This window comes from Notamacropus eugenii, chromosome 3 (assembly GCF_028372415.1).
Source record: "Notamacropus eugenii isolate mMacEug1 chromosome 3, mMacEug1.pri_v2, whole genome shotgun sequence".
Lineage (NCBI taxonomy): Eukaryota > Metazoa > Chordata > Mammalia > Diprotodontia > Macropodidae > Notamacropus > Notamacropus eugenii.
The window spans coordinates 26,387,914-26,406,199 of NC_092874.1; the positions used below are offsets into that span (position 1 = coordinate 26,387,914).

Here is an 18,286-nt window from a genome sequence, read left to right on the forward strand (position 1 = left end):
ATCTTGGTAACACCAAATCAACAGAGACAGGATACTGCTCCCATTGCAATGGGACCAATTCTTCTCTGACTTCCTGCAATACTCCCTCAGTTGATAAGAGCTCAAAATAATCCCCAAAGAATACATGTCATTATTGCCAATGACGCACAGCCTGGGCTGACAAAGTTGGTCAATGATAGCCTCTGGATGTGGAAGAAGAACGAATGCCTTTGTGGACTGTCTGCCCAGTCATCGTCCATCAGTACGGATTGTCCTGGAGCTTCGCTGACTTGCTTCAATGTATTGGGAAGTGTAAAATGACAGCATTAGAGTAGCTCTGTTACTTTGTGAAGGTAAAAAAGGATCTCGTAGTGAAAATCCATATCTAGCCTTTTGAAATCAACCTAAGTAAAATAAATCAGGATACTTTGTTAGTGGGAGTAGTATTTTTTCTTCATTTTTGAGAAGAAATAATTCACTGTTTCTTTCCTAAATCAGTCTTCTGAACTTTTTCAGTGTATAGGCTGTGAAACTTTTTTTAATCCAATTTTCTTTAAATGATCAAAGACACGATTTTCTCCCAATGCAAAGAGGCTATTGGTTGTGTTAATATAAGGATGACAAAAAGAACCTTCTAAAACAAAAAAAGATCATCAACAAGTCAACAAACATTTACACACAAACAAACTTACTGCATGCCGGGGGTACATCGTGCTACTCAGTGGGAATATAAACACAAGCAGAAAGAAAAACAGTTCCTGCCCTTGAGGAATTTCTATTTTAATGGCACGTGGTAAATGATTGTTGACTGGTGGGCTGACACCCATGGATTCAATCATCATCTCTACCCTCTACATGCCTGACTTCTCTGTAGCTCCAGCATCACCCATCCCCCTGGATCTCTTCAAGAGGGGGTGGGGGGCAGGGTGTCCCGTGCATATCTCAAACTCAGCATGTCCAGAATGGAGCTCCTTATCTTCACCCTACCTGCCCTTCCTGCCTCCTAGACTTCTCTTTAGAGCTCTCCCATTCTTGCACTCCCTCAGGGTCACCACTTCAGAGCAACTCTCAACCCTTCACTTTCGTTTATCACATAGATCCCATCAAGCACCTCTCCTCCTCCCCCTACTCCCATGACTGCCTCCCCAGGTCAAGCTCTCCTCACCCCTTCCCTAGAGCAGTAAAGTAGCCATGAAGGTGATGGGGCAGCAGCTCTCTTTGTGGTGACCAAGAACTGGAAATCAAGAGGATGCCTATACATTGGGGAATGGCTAAACAAGTTGTGGTATATGAATGTAATGGAATACTATTGTGCTATAAGAAATGACAAACAGGAGGACTTCAGAGAGGCCTGGAAGGACTTAGATGAACTGATGCTGAGTGAAGGGAGCAGAGGAGCCAGGAGAACATTGTACACAGTAACAGCCACGGTGTGTGAGGAATGTTTTTGATAGACTAAGCCCTTCACAGCAATGCAAGGACATAAAAGGATTCATGATGCAAAATGCCATCCACATCCAGAGAAAGAACCATGGAATAAGAATGCAAAATGAAGCAGACTATTTTCTCCTTTGTTATGTTTTGTTTTTCTCATGGTTTTTCCCATTTGTCTTAATTCTTCTGTACAACATGAGTAATATGAAAATGTGTTTAATAGGAATGCATGTATAGAACCCATATAAGATTGCATGCCATCTTGGGGAGGAAGTGGAGGAAATTTGGAACTTATGGAAGTGATTGCTGAAAACTAAAAACAAATAAATTAATAAGTTTAGGGAAAAAAGTAAGTGATGAGGTGCTTTGCTGGGACCCCAACCCTAAGATCATGTCTCCGGAAGCCTCCTAATCTCTCACTAGGACCCTTCCCTGTGAGAAAATTTTCCCTTGTTGCAAAACACATGCAGGCCAGACTGGAATTTCTTTATCAGAACAAGATACAGGGATACTGACCCAAGGACTGTCTTTTTTGTGCCAGATTCCCAAGGTCCATGCCTTTGGCAGCTAAACAAAAACTGTCTATTCTCCCTCAATGTCTGGTATCAAAAAAGTTGTTTCTGCAGACTTCCTGAATTTTCCCATCCTGCTCCCAAAGACACCTGGACCCCTATCAACGTTCCTTTCCTTACTCCTTTTCTATATGTTTTAGATTCACCCCTATTAAGTTGCACATTCCCCAAAAGAACTTCTCCCACTACTATTGGTATTACAATAAACCTTGCCACTTGACTGAAAGCAAGCTTGAGTGTGTGAATTCATTCCAGGCAACTCTACCTTGTACTCTGTCATTCTCAGAGTTCCTAGCACTCCAAACAGCATCAAAATTGTCAAAATAATCTTCCTAAAGCACAGGCGTAAACATGGCATTCTCCAGATTGAGTTCAGTAGCTCCCTATTGTCTCTAGAATAAAATGTGAACTTCTTTGATATTTAAAAACCTTCCATATGTGGACCTGGCCTACCTTCACAGACTTATTTCACAATACTTCCTTTCACCCCTTCTGCCTTCCATCCAAGCTGATCTCCTGGCTGCTCCAGGGGCCTGAATTGAAGTCTCCTCTATCTTTGGTTTTGCATTGACTGGAAAAGTTTTCCTTCTCATTCTCTTCCTCTTCCACCACCTCCCCTTTCCACCTTCCACTCCCCCTCAACTCTGCCTATTAGAATTCCTACTTTTTTCCAAGACCCTATTCTTCAGGCCTTTCCTGATTTTCCCATATGTTAATGTTTCCCTCTCCTTCAAACTATATTGTCTTTCCTTTATTTACACTTTGATTTCCTTTCTTTGTGAACACATGCTGGCATTTTACTCCTTAGCTCCCACTATAACATGAGCTCCTAGAAGTCAGGGGCCATTTCAGTTTTGTCTTTTGTGTCCCATCACTTCATAATGTTCCTTGCAGATACTAAGTACTTAACAGATGAGAGTTGATGGGAAAGAAATTTTGCAGTTAGTGTGTGTGATAAAGGCCTCATTTCTAAAATATACAGAGAACTAAGTCAAATGTACAAGAATACAAGTATTCCCCAATTGATAAATGGTCAAAGGATATGAACAGTTTTCAGAGGAAGAAATTAAAGCTATCTATGGTCATATGAAAAAATGCTCTAAATCACTATTGATTAGGGAGATGCAAATCAAAACAACTCTAAGACAGCACATTCACGCCTATCAGATTGGCTAACATGACAAAACAGGAAGATGATAAATGTTGGAAAAGATGTGGGAGAACTGGAACACTAATTCATTGTTTGTGGAGCTGTGAGCTGATCCAACCATTCTGGAGAGCAATTTGGAACTATGCCCAAAGGGCTACAAAAATGTGCATACCCTTTGACCCAGCAATACTGCTTCTAGGACTGTATCCCCAGGAGATCATAAAAATGGGAAAAGGTCCCACATGTACAACAATATTTATAGCAGCTCTCTTTGTGGTGGCCCAAGAAGGGGATGCCCATCAACTGGAGAATGACTGAATAAATTGTAGCATATGAATGTAATGGAATACTATTGTGCTATAAGAAATGATGAACAGAAAGACTTCAGAGAGGCCTAGAAAGACTTATATGAACTGATGCTGAGCAAAAGGAGCAGAACCAGGAGAACTTTATACACAGCAACAACTACAGTGTGTGAGGAATTTTTCTGGTAGACTTAGTACTTCATTGCAATGCAAGGACTTAAATAATTCCCAATTTTCTCTTATGGAAAAATGCCTTCCACATCCAGAGAAAGAACTATGGAATTTGATCGCAGAATGAAGCAGATCATTTTCTTTTGTTTTGGTTTGTTTTATGATTTCTCCCATTCATTTTAATTCTTCTATGCAACACGACTAAGGTGAAAATGTATTTAATAGGAATGTATGTGTAGAACCTATATAAAACTGTATGGCATCTCAGGGAGGGGAAAGAATCTAAGATATAAGGAAGTGATTGTAGAACACTGAAAACAAATATAATAATAATAATTTTAAAAAATAGATGACAGGTGAACTGAACATTGAGGACAAGAACACAAGGACAACTGTTCTAAAAAACGAACAACTTTTAAAGCTTCCATAGCTCTGAAAGACACACCACAAAAGCCCCAAGTCTCATTTGTCTGCCTTCTCAGACTGTCGGAGTGGGGAAAAGGGCAGTGGCTTCTGAAGGGTTCCAGTGCTACATTCTGCTCTTAACCAGCAGCTCTGATGTTGTAGCACTCCAGCTTTCAGCGATTAATCCAGCAAAGGGTGTTATGTTCCTTTTTGCCTTTCCACTTGCTGGCCATGTGGCCAGAAATTTTGTTTATCCAATGGGCAATGAGACTTGTGCTTCCTCACAGACTTAGGATGATGACCAAAGAAGACAACAGATGGAGAGCACCGTTCCTAAACTTCAACAATGGTTAAACATCAGCTGTTGTTATTCCCAGTGACTTTTCCTCTTAACCCAATTTTGTCCCTTTTGATTTAGTGCAAAAGTTAGTTATTGCGAAGGTCCTGGATCAGAGTCCCAAGTTTGGGTCTGTGCCCTGTCTAACCTCCACCTCTCTGGGCCTCAGCTTCTTTATCTCTAAAATCAAGGGTTTGGACTCAATGACTTCTAAAATCCCTTCCAGCTCTAAGTCCTACAATCTCACAACCCTTAACTCTGACTAGTATTTCCTTCCTGAGATGCTGTTGTCAAGTTCTCATAAACTGGTTATTAATTCTAAGCCAAAACAAACAAATCCAAACCACTCATTCCAATACTTGTCAATATGAGAAAAATGTAATTTACTAGGTAAGAAACCTAAAAACAAAAGAGAAGCACTAATACATTATTCCAAGACCAAAAAGACAGTGAAGATAAAAAAAATATGATTATAACCCAGGACCTTTTCCAAAGCCAATGGTCAAAATAGCCAATCTTCTGTTAATGATTGGACCTAAAAGACCTAGTAGTCATGACCATTGTGCCTAGGCAGTGAGGGGTAGAGCAAATGAGTGTATAAAACACTGTCTGTGCAAAGGTTATTTTTTTTTCCTCCAAAGATATGGATAGTTATTTTGTGAAAAGAAATTTAAGTGACAGCACTAAGGCATTATACATTTTTACATACCTATATTTTCCTTTAATAAGGCATCATCTGAACAGACTATTTCAAAAGAATATTTGAAGAATTCTTTCCTGTAAAAAGAATTTTACATATTTCTCTCAAATAATCAAGCATATTAAGCACTAATCAAACAATTAAGATTGATTTATATTTATATATTAAGATTGACTTAATTATAATTGTACATTATAAAAACTCCCCATTTTCACCCTGGAGGTACCTTTTCTGAATTATTTCATTAGGAGTATCATGAAGACACAATTTGTTTATAAAAAGGCCCTATTCTTATTTGTTTGTACTCATCTGGGCAAAAACTCTGTCTTGATAGAGTAGATAATGGCAATGTTTTCTCTTTTGGACCAGCACAAACTAGAAATGGCTTATGACTAAGAGTTTCAGCTCTAACCCTACAGGCTCTTCTTCAGGCTAGTGTGTAGTTTGTAAGATTTTGGAGGCTTCCTCAAGAAGTTTTAAGTGGCTCTGTTCTACATATGAGAGGCTTCCCTGAATAATTCTTGGGGATCCTGGGAGTGTAAGGCACAATATAGGAGAGAATTTTCTGCTGCGACTACTGCTGCTACTATTGCTGGCAGAAGCAGAGGAGTGCATTCATTCTTCAAGGGCTATTTCAAGGTTGTATTCCCTGTTTGTGGCAATCTACACTGAGCCATGGGATTTGCATTTTCCCATACTTGACATTTATTTTTTAAAGTCCTGCTGTAATATATGTATATAAATAGAGAGTTGCACACCCTTCCTGTACAAGACTGCTATCAATATGTCATTATTTCATCTATTTGCCATTAAGAAAATATTATAAACAAGTTTCACTACAACAGCAAACAAAATGAAAAATATAATAGAGGTTGTTCCTGTACATATATTTTTCAACTTCTTTATAATATCTTTATATTTTTAATACATACCTTTTATTTTTTCTACAACTGCACTTTTTATTTTTATTATCATTTTTGGAGCTTTTCAGCTGTGAGACAAAATCAACAAATTTTACGTTAATTTCTTTAAAGCAGCTAATGATTCTAATTTAGTTAAAACAAAAGACTAAAAATAAGCCTTGTTCTTTGTCGAGAACAATAGGGTATCTTAGTACAGAAAAGAAAAACATTTATAGATTGATTTAGATAATGTTTTACATTCATAAAATACCAGAGTTTGAAGTACCACATGGATCATCCTGACTCAACTTCAGCCTAAACAAGATTCCCTTCTTGTCACACCCTTCAAGGAGATTTTTCAGCTTTTGTTTAAAGATCAACAATAAAAGGAAACACACTACCTGTAAAGACAACCCATTCTACCATTAGATAGCTCTGTCAGCAAGTTTTTACTTAGAAAATTCTACTGTTTGCAACTACTGCCCATTGCTTCTGGTTCAGTTCCATAGGGCCAAGCACAAAAAATTTAATTCCTCTTTAGCTGACATTCCTTCAAATACTGCAATTCTATTTCATTCATGCAGCACACCACTTTCTTTGATTCAAGCATACCATGATGAGCAGTCTTTTGTTGGTGTCTACCAAGTCACATAATTGATTCCAAATTTCTTCAGAGAGACCTTGAGAGTATCCTTCTAGCACTTCTGACTACCATCTAAGTGCCTGCTTTGTGTGAGTTCTCCGTAAAATAGTCTTGTAGGCAAGTGTATGTTTGGTTTTCAAACAACATGGCCAGCCCATTGGAGGAGGTATGATCTCTGCAGCAGAGTTTGAATGATTGACAGTTTAGCTCAAGAAAGGACCTCAGTGTCCAGTGCCTTATCTTGCTAGGTGATCTTCAGAATCTTCCTAAAACAATACAAAAGGAAGCAATTCTGTTTCCTGGTGTGGCACTGGTAGGTTTCATAAGGCATACAACAATGAGGTCAGCACAATGGCTCTGTGGACCTTCAGTTTGGCAGGCAGCCTGATACCTCTTCTCTACCACACTTTCCCTTGGAGCCCCCCACCCCAAATACTTAGCTAACACTGGCAATGACGGTCAACCTCATCACCTATTTGGACATCCCTGGGAAGTATATTGCTGAAATAGGTGAACTTATGCACAGCATTCAAAATTTCTCCATGTGCTATATCAATGGCTCCATATATTGATAGTGTGGTAGTGGCTGGTGGAGAACCTGTGTTTTCTTGGTGTTAATTATTAGGCCAAAATTAGCACAAGCATCAGTCAATACTTTGTTGCATCTCAGCTTCAGGGTTGCACTGGGTGTGTAATCATCAGCACACAAAAAAAATCAAACACCAACTCTCTCTCCACTTTAGTCTTGGCTTGTAGCCTTTTCAAGTTAAATAATTTACAATAATGCAGTAGCTGACCTTGAAGCTGTTTTCATCCCTTGTTGAAGGCATCTGACAACACTGCTGAAAACATCATGCTAAAAAGCCTGGAAGCAAGTACACAGCCTTGCTTTATGCCATTGGTGACTGGGAAAGTACAAAATTTGAGCACTGTCCAATGTCCAGAATTCAGAGAGGCATGCTGTCATGAAATTGATGTACAATACTAAAGAACTTCTCTGGGCAATCAAATTTTGACATAACTTTCCACAAGCCCCCACAACTGAAAGTATCAAAGGCAGATCAATGAATGTTGTGTATAGAACTCTATTCTGTTCCTGGCATTTCTCCTGGAGTTGTCAGACTGCAAATACCATATCAACCATTCCTCAGTCCTTTCTGAAGCCACATTAGCTCTCAGATAGATGAGCATCTTCCAGGTGAAAGAAGACTCTGGCAAGAGTCTTGCCAGCAATGATTAACATACATACACACACACACACACACATATACCACCCATGACTGTCACAGAACATTCTATTTCCATTACCTTTATAGAGATGGACAATAGAGGCATCCTTGAACTCCTGGGGGATAACCTCCTATTGTCATATAACCTGGAAAATTTTAGTCAGTTTTTGTATGAGCAGTGGACCTCCGGCCTTGTAAATCTTAGCTGGAATAGAATCAGCACCAGGTATTTTGCCACATGAGAGGAATCTAATGGCATTTGAAACTTCTTCAGTTGGAAATTCAGCTAAAGAGGGGTTGACTTCTACCTCAGGTATATGGTCAATGGCTTCAGCTTTGATTGATGATGGTCTGTTAAGAATACTATGGAAATGTTCAGCCCATCTTTCTAGGATCATGGATCAGGATCATTATCACTAATCAATGTGGCTCCATCAATGAGTAGCTGAGAGGCACCATAGGTCTTTGGCCCATAAATAGCCTTCAGAGTATCATAAAAGTACTTTAGAATGTTACTATCAGTGTAAAACTAAATTTCACCTGCCTTCTTACAGAGCCAAGAATCCATCTCTCTAAGCTTCACTTGCACTTTACTTTTGATGGAGTTAAATGTGGCCTTCTAAGAGACTGATGAACTATCTTGTTGGTAAACCCTGTGGAGTTCTCATTTTTTCATTTAGCAGCTTCTGAATTTCCCCATCATTTTTATCAATTCAGTCTTGATGTTTTTGAGTGTTCTGGCCCAGATGAGTAAATGCAGCACTATACACCAAATCTCTGAAAGCTGCCCACTCTTTTTCTGCACCACTGTTGCGAACCATGTGTAGGCTCAGCTTTCCTTCCAAGTTAGCAATGAAATGTTCCCACTTAGAGAAGCTCTCTAATCTGTTGACATTAAGTCTTCTGATACTTGTCTTTCCTTGGGGCCACCACTATTCAATGTGAATATTTAACTTGCAGAGGCTAAGTCTATGGTCAGTCCAGCACTCTGGACACATTTCCTTTGTTACTCTCACATCCTGTCTATCTCTTCTTACAATGATATTTTCTATTAAATGCCAATGTTTGCTGTGTGGATGCATCCTCCAAGTTTTGTTGCATTTAAGTAAACTGAAGACAGTGTTGATGATGAGGTCTTGAGAAGCACAAGTCTTTGATAGTAAGTGACCATTGCTATTGTTGTCTCTGACTCCATTCTTTCCAAGACTTCCTGCAATGTCTGGTAGTCTATGCCTACTCTTGCATTAAAGTCATGTAGAATTATATGCTTGTCCTCTTTGGGCACACTGATGATGAGGATTTCCAGATCTTCATAAAACTTTTCTTTGACCTCATCAAGGTTCATCATGGTGGGAACATAGACACTGATGATGGTGGCATGGCACTTTCTTGCAAGTGGCAGTCATATTCTCATGAGTCTGTCATTTACTCCTTTTGTTAGGCATACAATATCATTGACTACATTGGTTTTCATTGCAAAACCTGTGCCAACCTCACAGCACTCCCTTTCACTGAGGCCATGCCAGAAAAATGCAAATCCAGCTCCAATGTCAGTAAGCTGGCCTTTATTCGCCAGCTTTGTTTCACTCAGGGCTATTATTTGAATGCAATATCTGCTGAGTTCTCTCACAATAAGAGCTATTTGTCTTTCAGTTCAACTGAATTTTGTGTACTGATGATGAGTGGAATCATCTTTGCAAAAGTTTTTGTGCATTTTTTTGTTTGACCACAGGGTGGGATTCCCACCTGTTGCAATAAGCAAATTAGGGTTGGGTGAAAAAGACAATTTTAGGTCACCTTTCCTAGCCCTTTCTTCACACCAGGAGGTGAGCAGTGCAGTCTTTAAAAGGCTTCTCAGCCAATCAGGGGGCTGCTGGATCCCACATGATTTATCCCATCAGATGACTTGCACTCCTCAAGGGTGCATAAGGACTCTCTTGCTATCTCCCTGGTCATCAGCTCCCAAGGAACCATTGCTTTTCTGTTCTTTTCCATCCAAAGATCCCTCCCCTCAGCAGAGAAAACAAACAAAATTATCATGAAGCAGTGCTCCTTTTCACTACGTAGGCAGTCATTACCACACCATCCAGCTCTGCTAAATCCTCCCTCTTCCTCTACTATGAACAACTCTGTGTTAATTTGAATGTTCATCACCAACCTTAGCTGGTTTTGAGCTTTAACACTCAAAAAGTTCTTTGAGAGCCATGTCAGAAATGTTTAATCATTCTCTGTTTTTGTCCTTTTTTCTATCTTCTGTACATAGCTTTAAAACAATCTTACTCATTTAGTGAGTTTTAGTCTCTTTAGACAATTTCCTCCTCTTTCTTTCATTTCTGATCACAATCTTGGACTGCACTTCTAACCCTGGAAAGCTCTCTTACAGATACACATAAGTAGTCAAATGGGTCGTCTTACCTTCCTCTGAATACAAACCTTCTACTTCCCTGCCTCAGAACTTATGCTTATGATACTTTTTACTCCTAGAATGTCTTTCCTACTCCCCAGATCTCACCCTATAAAAATATCACTCATCTATTAAGATAGCTAAAAATTTTGCCTCTTTCATAAAGTCTTTCCTGATTACCCCAATAATAACTTATTCCAATGTATTAAGTAGATACTATGTGCAAGGCATTTATTTTTTGTACCATCTACATAGCATTGCCAGATGCATATTATAAATTGCATCATAGTATAGTTCATATCCTCTAAGAGTTCTCCTCAGTTTCTATTGTATCATCATCATTCCTCCTCCCCACTTCTATACCTCTCTTCTTCCTCCCAACCCCTGAACCAGGATAAACTTATTCCCAGGAAACTCATAATCACAGAGACTGCCTCATCTTTAATACTAATACCTTGTCAGAGCCCCAGTTGCCTCTGTCCCTCTGATTCTTCAATCAGACTGAAGCGTGAAGCAAAAAAATTATCCCAAACCCTCTCTTTAAAGAGGGCCCAGAAGTTCAGTTCAGTCAACTCTCCATTTCTCTCCAGCTGCTCTGCTTGGTTCTGAGTCTACCATCATCATGCCCCTCCACTATACTGGGTATTCTCTGCTCTCCCATCCCTCCTCCCACCACTCCCTGCCCCATATTTTTGGCCTCTTTTTGTTTTCTACCTTTCCCTATTAAATAGTAAGCTCATTAAGGGCTATCATTCTTTTTTCTAATGTGTATCTTCCAACACTTAGCACAGCTCCCTCATACATAGTAAGCACTTAATAAATATTTATTACATTATATTGTATTGTAGCTATTGTGCATATTCCTCATCTCCCTAACAATACAATAAGTTCCTAGAGGTCAGTGGACTGTACTTTGAGCATAAAAATTACTCAATTATTTGCTGTAAGGATGAAGAATGGGTGACTGCCCCTGCACAGATTCATATAAAAGTAATTCAGAGTCCACATTCAACAATAAACTATCATATTTCTAGACAGTACATCAATTCCTTTCAGACAATGAGTTTCAGTTTCCCTTCTTAGGAAAACCTTCTTGTAGAAGGTGAAATTTTAGCTGAGATTTGAAGGAATCCAGGGAAGTCAGGAGGGGGAGATAAGGGAGAGAATTCCAAGTATGGGCAAGAGTCAATAAAAATTCATGGAGTCAATAACACTATTCCTTTCTGTAAGGTATTCTGAGGAAGTGAAAAGAATCCCAGTTATATGGAACATCCTGAATGATTGTTATTACATAACCTGAACATCTGGCGAGTGTAAATAAAAGGAAGGAGTTGCCATCTAGGAAATGACTTTTCAACACTTTCTAAAATGGGGTAGAGATGCTGAAAGAATTATTTTCTAGAATTATTGTGTGTAATTGTCTTTCGGGTTTTAATGACCACCTTTTTTGTATTTTAAACATTATTCCAACAGAAAGAAGATAAATTTTAGTATTTCTAACAAATAACTAAGTTTGTAAGAGAACACATACACATATTCCAGCTAGAGGGGAATTTAGCAATCATGTTATGTTAGATAAAGGCACTATCTCGGCATCTTCACATTTCCCCCTCCCACTATCAGTTGCTTTAAAGATCAGCCAAAAGGACTAAGATATTTATTTTGCTCCTGTTAGGTACCTAGCTTTAAAAACAACAAGTTTATATTCACCTTTTGGCTTGAAATGCAAAATAGCATTTTTTTCTGAAAATAGTTCACTGCTTGGTCTACTTTGAACTACAGTACCTTCTACCAGGACCCCCTAAATCATACTATTGATGGGGAATAATTGAGAACTCTATAATAAGCTTCATGAATCACAGAAAGGTTAAAAGGCTGACATTCATAATAAGTTGTAGTTTAGGTGTAGTGATCTCTACTAGAAACAGAGAAGTCAGAAACAGGTTTAAATTCCTCAGCTTGCATAGAAAGAAGAATTTAAAGACAGATTTAGTAGAAACAAGTTACAAAGAGTAACAGTGGGCCTTCCTGTTCTTCTTTTTGAGGAATTCTGTAAGAATAAAATTGAAGTCCATTTGTCCAGAATGTAGACAGCAGAAGGTATGAGAAGTTCCCACAAGACCCGGACTCATTTTAGCTAAATATGGTTACTTCACTAAATGCTTTAACATATTAAGTATCCAAAGAAGAATGCTGGAGGATGATAGAATTAAGGACAGAAACATTTAAGGAAGTTCAAACTAATCCCTGAAAGAGTTGCTATCATTGGGTCTTCCATAATTCTGGGGGCCATGTTATACTATCTGACAAAAGGACAAGTATAATCTCTTACCTGTCTCACTGTCTCTCCTTAAATGATAATTCAATTCAATTCTTCAAATGCAGTATCAGTATCAATTACTGTAAATCTTCAAAAAGATTCCCTTCCCAGGTTAATACATCAAAATAATAATTAGTCTCTCCTCTTCCCATTTTATGGCTTCCCTAATTTCCCTTTCAAAAGTTACATGGATGGAGCCAAGATGGCAGAGTAGAGGGAGTATTCTAGCTAAATTTTTCCAATATTTCCCTCTACCCAATTTTAAAATAATACAGCAAAGCAAATTCTAAAGCAGCATAACCAACAAAAGGTGAAGGTGAGATATTTTTCCACCCCAGAACAACTTAGCAGGTCAGAAGGAGAAGTCGATGGCACTGGGGTGGGAGCTAGCCTGGACTGCAGAGTGGTGGTAACATCCACTCCAGAGACAGTAAGGGGATTGGAAATCTGGTCAGAAAGAGATTCTAGGAGACTTCTGTGCTAGCAATGGACACAGGAATGGTGTCATTTGGCAACTCCATTACCCATTTGCCCAGTTCCCAGCAGCAGTTACAGTGTGGAGAGGAGCATTTTATGCTTGCAAGAGAACAGGGGCTCTACTTCTATGTTGCAGTTCCAAGGAGAGAGAAGTTGTCAAGAGGAAGAAGTTAGGTAAGGGTGAGAAATAAGACCAGGAAAGCACTGACCATGCTCCTCCCAGATTATGCCATCTTAGAAGTACCAACAACTTAGAATCCTCCAAAACCAGATATGAAAACAACAGCATGAAAAAGCCTGAAGCTTGAGATGATGAGAGAACCCTACCTAACTCTAACATAAGCTCACAGTCAAGAAATAGGATTCAAAATGATCAAACAACCTTATAAGAACCTGACCATAAAAAGTTACCATGGTGACAGGGAAGGTCAAGACACAAGTTCAGAAGAAGACAATGGCATGAAAACATCTACAAGCAAAGTCTCAAAGGAAAAATGTAGATTGGACATAAACCCAATGAGAATTCCTCAAAGAACTGAAGAAAGATATTTTAATTTTTAATAATATTTTATTACTTTTCAAATTACATGTAAAAAAATTTTAACATTCTTTCAAAAAAAGTTTCAGTTCCAAATTCTCTCCCTCCCTTTCCTTATCCTTCCTTGATATGGTAAGGAATTTACATAGGTTATACATATACAGACAGATTTTTTTAAAAAGTCAAAAAAATGATTTTAAAAATCAAATAAGAGAAGTAGAGGAAAGACCAGGGAAAGAAATAAGAGCTATGAAAAAGAATTATGAAAACAGAGAATTAATGACAATTAATGGTAAAAGAGGTACAAAAAATGCTAAAGAAAATATCTTCTTAAAAAATCAGAATTGGCTAAGTGGAAGAAGAGGTACAAAAACTTACTAAGGAAAATAATTCCTTAAAAATTAGAATTGTTCAAGTGGAAGCTAATGACTCCAAGAAACACTAAGAAACAATAAAACAAAATCAAAAGCATAAAAAATGGAAGAAAATGTGAAATATCTCATCTGAAAAACAGCCAACCTAGGAGAAAAAGCAAGGATAGATAATTTAAGAATTAGTGTAGTGATTTACATGAAAGGCATGATAAAAAAAATAACCCAGACATTGTATTTCAAGAAATTATAAAGAGAAAGTGCCAAAATACGTTAGAACCAGAAGACAAAATAGAAGTTGAAAGAATCCACTGATTAGATTATCTACTAAAAGAGATTTCAAAAGGAAAATGCACAGGATTATTATAGCCAAATTCCAGAGCTCCCAGATCAAGAAAAAAATACTGCAAGCAACCAGAAAAAAAAAGTTCAAATACTGTGGAGCCACAGTCAGGATCACACAAGATTTAGTAGCCACCATGATAAAGGAGCAGAGGGCTTGGAATATGGTATTCAGGATGGCAAAGGAGCTAGGATTACATCCAAGAATAATATACCCAGCAAAACTGGGTATAATGCCACAGCGGGAAAATGGCCATTTAACAAAATAAAGTACTTCCAAGTATTCCTGATGAAAAGAGCCAAGCTGAATAGAACTTGACATTCAAGCATAAGATTCTGTAAAGGTATAGAAAAGTAAACATAAATGGATGTTATGATAAACTTAATAAGGTTAAACTATTTACATTCCTATGTTACATATAACCTCCATGAAAATTATCATGATTATGGCAATTAAGAGTCTACTTTGACAAAGGGCATATGTGTGGGTTATGTTGGGATAATCTCAAGAGACAAATGGAGGGATGCACTAGGAGAATGAGGGAGGGAGAGGAAGAATGGAGAAAGTTATCTTATACAAAAGAGGCACAGAATGAAAAGGTTTTACAATGTAAGAGAAAATGGGAAAGGGAGTGAGTAACACTTGAAACTCTGTATTATTTCAAAGAGGAAGGAATGTGTGTGTATATATGTATGTATGTATATGTATTATGTATGTATATGCATATATATACATATATAAATATATTTGTACACACACACATTCAGTTGGATCTAGAAATCCTAACAGGGATTTTTTTTACCCAACAAAGAAGTAGAAGGAAAAGGTAATAAGAGAAAGGCAGGGGTGGTAGATGATAAGAGGAAGGGCACATTAAGGGAGACAGTGACAGGAAGCAAAACAGACTTTGGAGGAGAGACAGAGAGGGAGAAACAGAGACAGAGAGAAGGAGGAGGAGGAGAGGAAGAAGAAGGAAGAAACAGGACAATAGGGATACAGGGAAATACACAGTTAGCAATTATAATTTTCAATATGAACAGGATGAAAACACTCATAAAATGAAAGTAGACAGAATGGATTAGAAACTATAATCCAACAATATGGTGTTTATAAAAGACACAATGGAAACAGAAAGATATGCAGAGTCAAAATAAGAGTCTGGAGTAGAATCTATTATGCTTCAGTTGAGGTTAATACCAATCATGATATCGGAGAAAGCAAAAAATAGACTTAATTAAAAGAGATGATCAGGAAAACTACATTTTGTTAAAAGGTACCATAGACAATGAAGTAATATTAATCATAAACATACATGCACCAAATGGCATAGCATCCAAATTCTTAAAGGAAAACTTAAATGAACTATAGGAGAAAATAAATAAATAAGTATTAGTAGATATTGATATACTTAGTAGAGGTTTTTAACTTTCCTTTCTCAGATCCACATAAATCTAGCCATAAAATAAATAAGGAAGTTGGTGAATAAAATTTTAGAAAAGTTAGATATGATAGACTTTTGAGAAAAGTGAATAAGAATAGAAAGGAATATAGCATTTTCTCAGCTGTATGTGAGACTTTCACAAAAACTGACCATGTATTAAAGCATGAAAACTTCACAAAGAAATGCATTCTATCATAAATATCTCCTTTAATAACCCCTTTTGGGCCATAATGCAATTAAAATTACATTGAATAAGAAGCCTTGGAATCATAGATAAGAAATTAATTGGAAGTCAAATAATCTTATCCTAAAAAAATGAGTGTGTCAAAGAACAAATCATAGAAACAATCACTATTTCATTAAAGATAATGACAACGAGACAACATGCCAATATTTGTGGGATGTAGCCAAAACAGTACTTAAAGAAAAATTTAAATCTCTAAACACATCAATTAAAGAGAAAAAGAGCAGGCTGACAAATTGGGTATGAAACTAAAGAAAAACAGCAAAAAGAATAAATTTAAAATCCCCAATTAAATACCAAAATAAAAAATGTGAAAATCAAAAGAGAGGTTAATAAAATTAAAAAATAATTTAATGAACTAATAATTTAACCTAACAGGTAGTTTTATGGGGGAAAAATAAAGTATAGAAAATATTGATTAATTTGATTTTAAAAAGAAAGAAGAAACCAAATTTCAGTATCAAAAAAAGAAAATATCAATTACTCATGGGTTAGCCAAGATAACATAAAAAATGACAGTTCTATCTAAATTAATTTATTTATTCAGTGCCATACCAATCAAAGGACAAAAGAATTATTTTATAGAACTATAAAAATAATAATGAAATTCATCTGGAACAACAAAAATTCAATAATATCAAGAATAAATGGGGGCGGAGCCAAGATGGCGGAGTAGAAAGACACACATACACTAGCTCCGAACCCACTGCCCATAAAATATCTGTAAAAAAGAACTCCCAACAAATTCTGGAGCAGCAGAAGCCACAGAACAATGCAGCAGACGAGATTTCTGTTCCAGAGAGCCCTGAAAACCTCTCACAAAAGGTCTGTCACATTGTGGACCAGAGCTGAGCCCAGCCCTGCCTTGGCCGTGTGGCACCGAGAGGAGTGGATCCCAGCAGGCTTCAGGGATGGAATCTCCAGTGGCCACGCAGGTCCCTTCACCCACAGGCCCCAAAGGTTGGTGAGAGGGTCTTCTCAGCTTGCCGAGAGGGGAGTGAGGTGCCCCCATAACTCAGGCCCCCTCAGGAGGCAGCAGCGGAGGCAGGAGCAGACCAGGGCTCCCCAAGCAGGCAGGAGCCCAGATCCATTGTCAAAGGTCTCTGCATAAACTCCCTGAGGGAACTGAGCCCGTGAGGCAGCCATGCCCCAACCTGAGCACCTGAACTTAATCTCACACTGAATAGCAGCCCTGCTGAAGCCCTGAAGCTGGGAAGCAGCATTTGAATCTCAGACTCCAAGCACTGGCTGGGCAGATCTGGAGGCCAAGTGGGTGTGAAGAGAATATTCAGAAGTCAAGTCACTGGGTGGGAAAATGCCCAGAAAAGAGAAAAAAAATAAGACTATAGAAGGTTACTTTCTTGGTGAACAGGTATTTCCTCCCTTCCTTTCTGATGAGGAAGAACAATGTTTACCATCAGGGAAAGACACAGAAGTCAAGGCTTCTGTATCCTAGCCCACTCAATGGGCTCAGGCCATGGAAGAGCTCAAAAAGGATTTTGAAAATCAAGTTAGAGAGGTGGAGGAAAAACTGGGAAGAGAAATGAGAGACATGCAAGTAAAGCATGAAAAACAAGTAAACACCCTGCTAAAGGAGACCCAAAAATATGCTGAAGAAAATAACACCTTGAAAAATAGGCTAACTCAACTGGCAAAAGAGGTTCAAAAAGCCAATGAGGAGAAGAATGCTTTCAAAAGCAGAATTAGCCAAATGGAAAAGGAGGTTCAAAAGCTCACTGAAGAAAATAGTTCTTTCAAAATTAGAATGGAACAGATGGAGGCTAATGACTTTATGAGAAACCAAGAAATCACAAAACAAACCCAAAAGAATGAAAAAATGGAAGAGAATGTGAAATATTTCATTGGAAAAACAACTGACCTGGAAAATAGATCCAGGAGAGACAATTTAAAAATTAGGGGACTACCTGAAAGCCATGATCAAAAAAAGAGCCTAGACACCATCTTTCATGAAATTATCAAGGAAAACTGCCCTGAGATTCTAGAACCAGAGGGCAAAATAAGTATTCAAGGAATCCACCAATCACCTCCTGAAAGAGATGCAAAAAGAGAAACTCTTAGGAACATTGTAGCCAAATTCCAGAGTTCCCAGGTCAAGGAGAAAATATTGCAAGCAGCTAGAAAGAAACAATTCAAGTATTGCGGAAATACAATCAAGATAACACAAGATCTAGCAGCTTCTATATTAAGGGACAGAAGGGCATGGAATAGGGTATTCCAGAAGTCAAAGGAACTAGGAGTAAAACCAAGAATCACCTACTCAGCAAAACTGAGTATAATACTTCAGGGGAAAAATTGGTCTT

The 18,286-nt window shown here is 38.0% G+C and overlaps 1 protein-coding gene across 3 annotated transcripts in view; it reads right to left on the reverse strand.

Moving 5' to 3' along the window:
- The window catches only part of ZCWPW2 (zinc finger CW-type and PWWP domain containing 2), a 172,182-nt gene that overhangs the window by 16,530 nt on the left and 137,366 nt on the right, over positions 1-18,286 (reverse strand). For all 3 annotated transcript variants that reach the window (XM_072651125.1, XM_072651127.1, XM_072651126.1), the window contains 2 exons: positions 5,986-6,044; positions 5,063-5,130 (listed from right to left, as the gene is read on the reverse strand). In XM_072651125.1, coding sequence (XP_072507226.1) covers positions 5,063-5,130; positions 5,986-6,044 — 127 coding nt within the window. The remainder of the gene's footprint in view (positions 1-5,062; positions 5,131-5,985; positions 6,045-18,286) is intronic.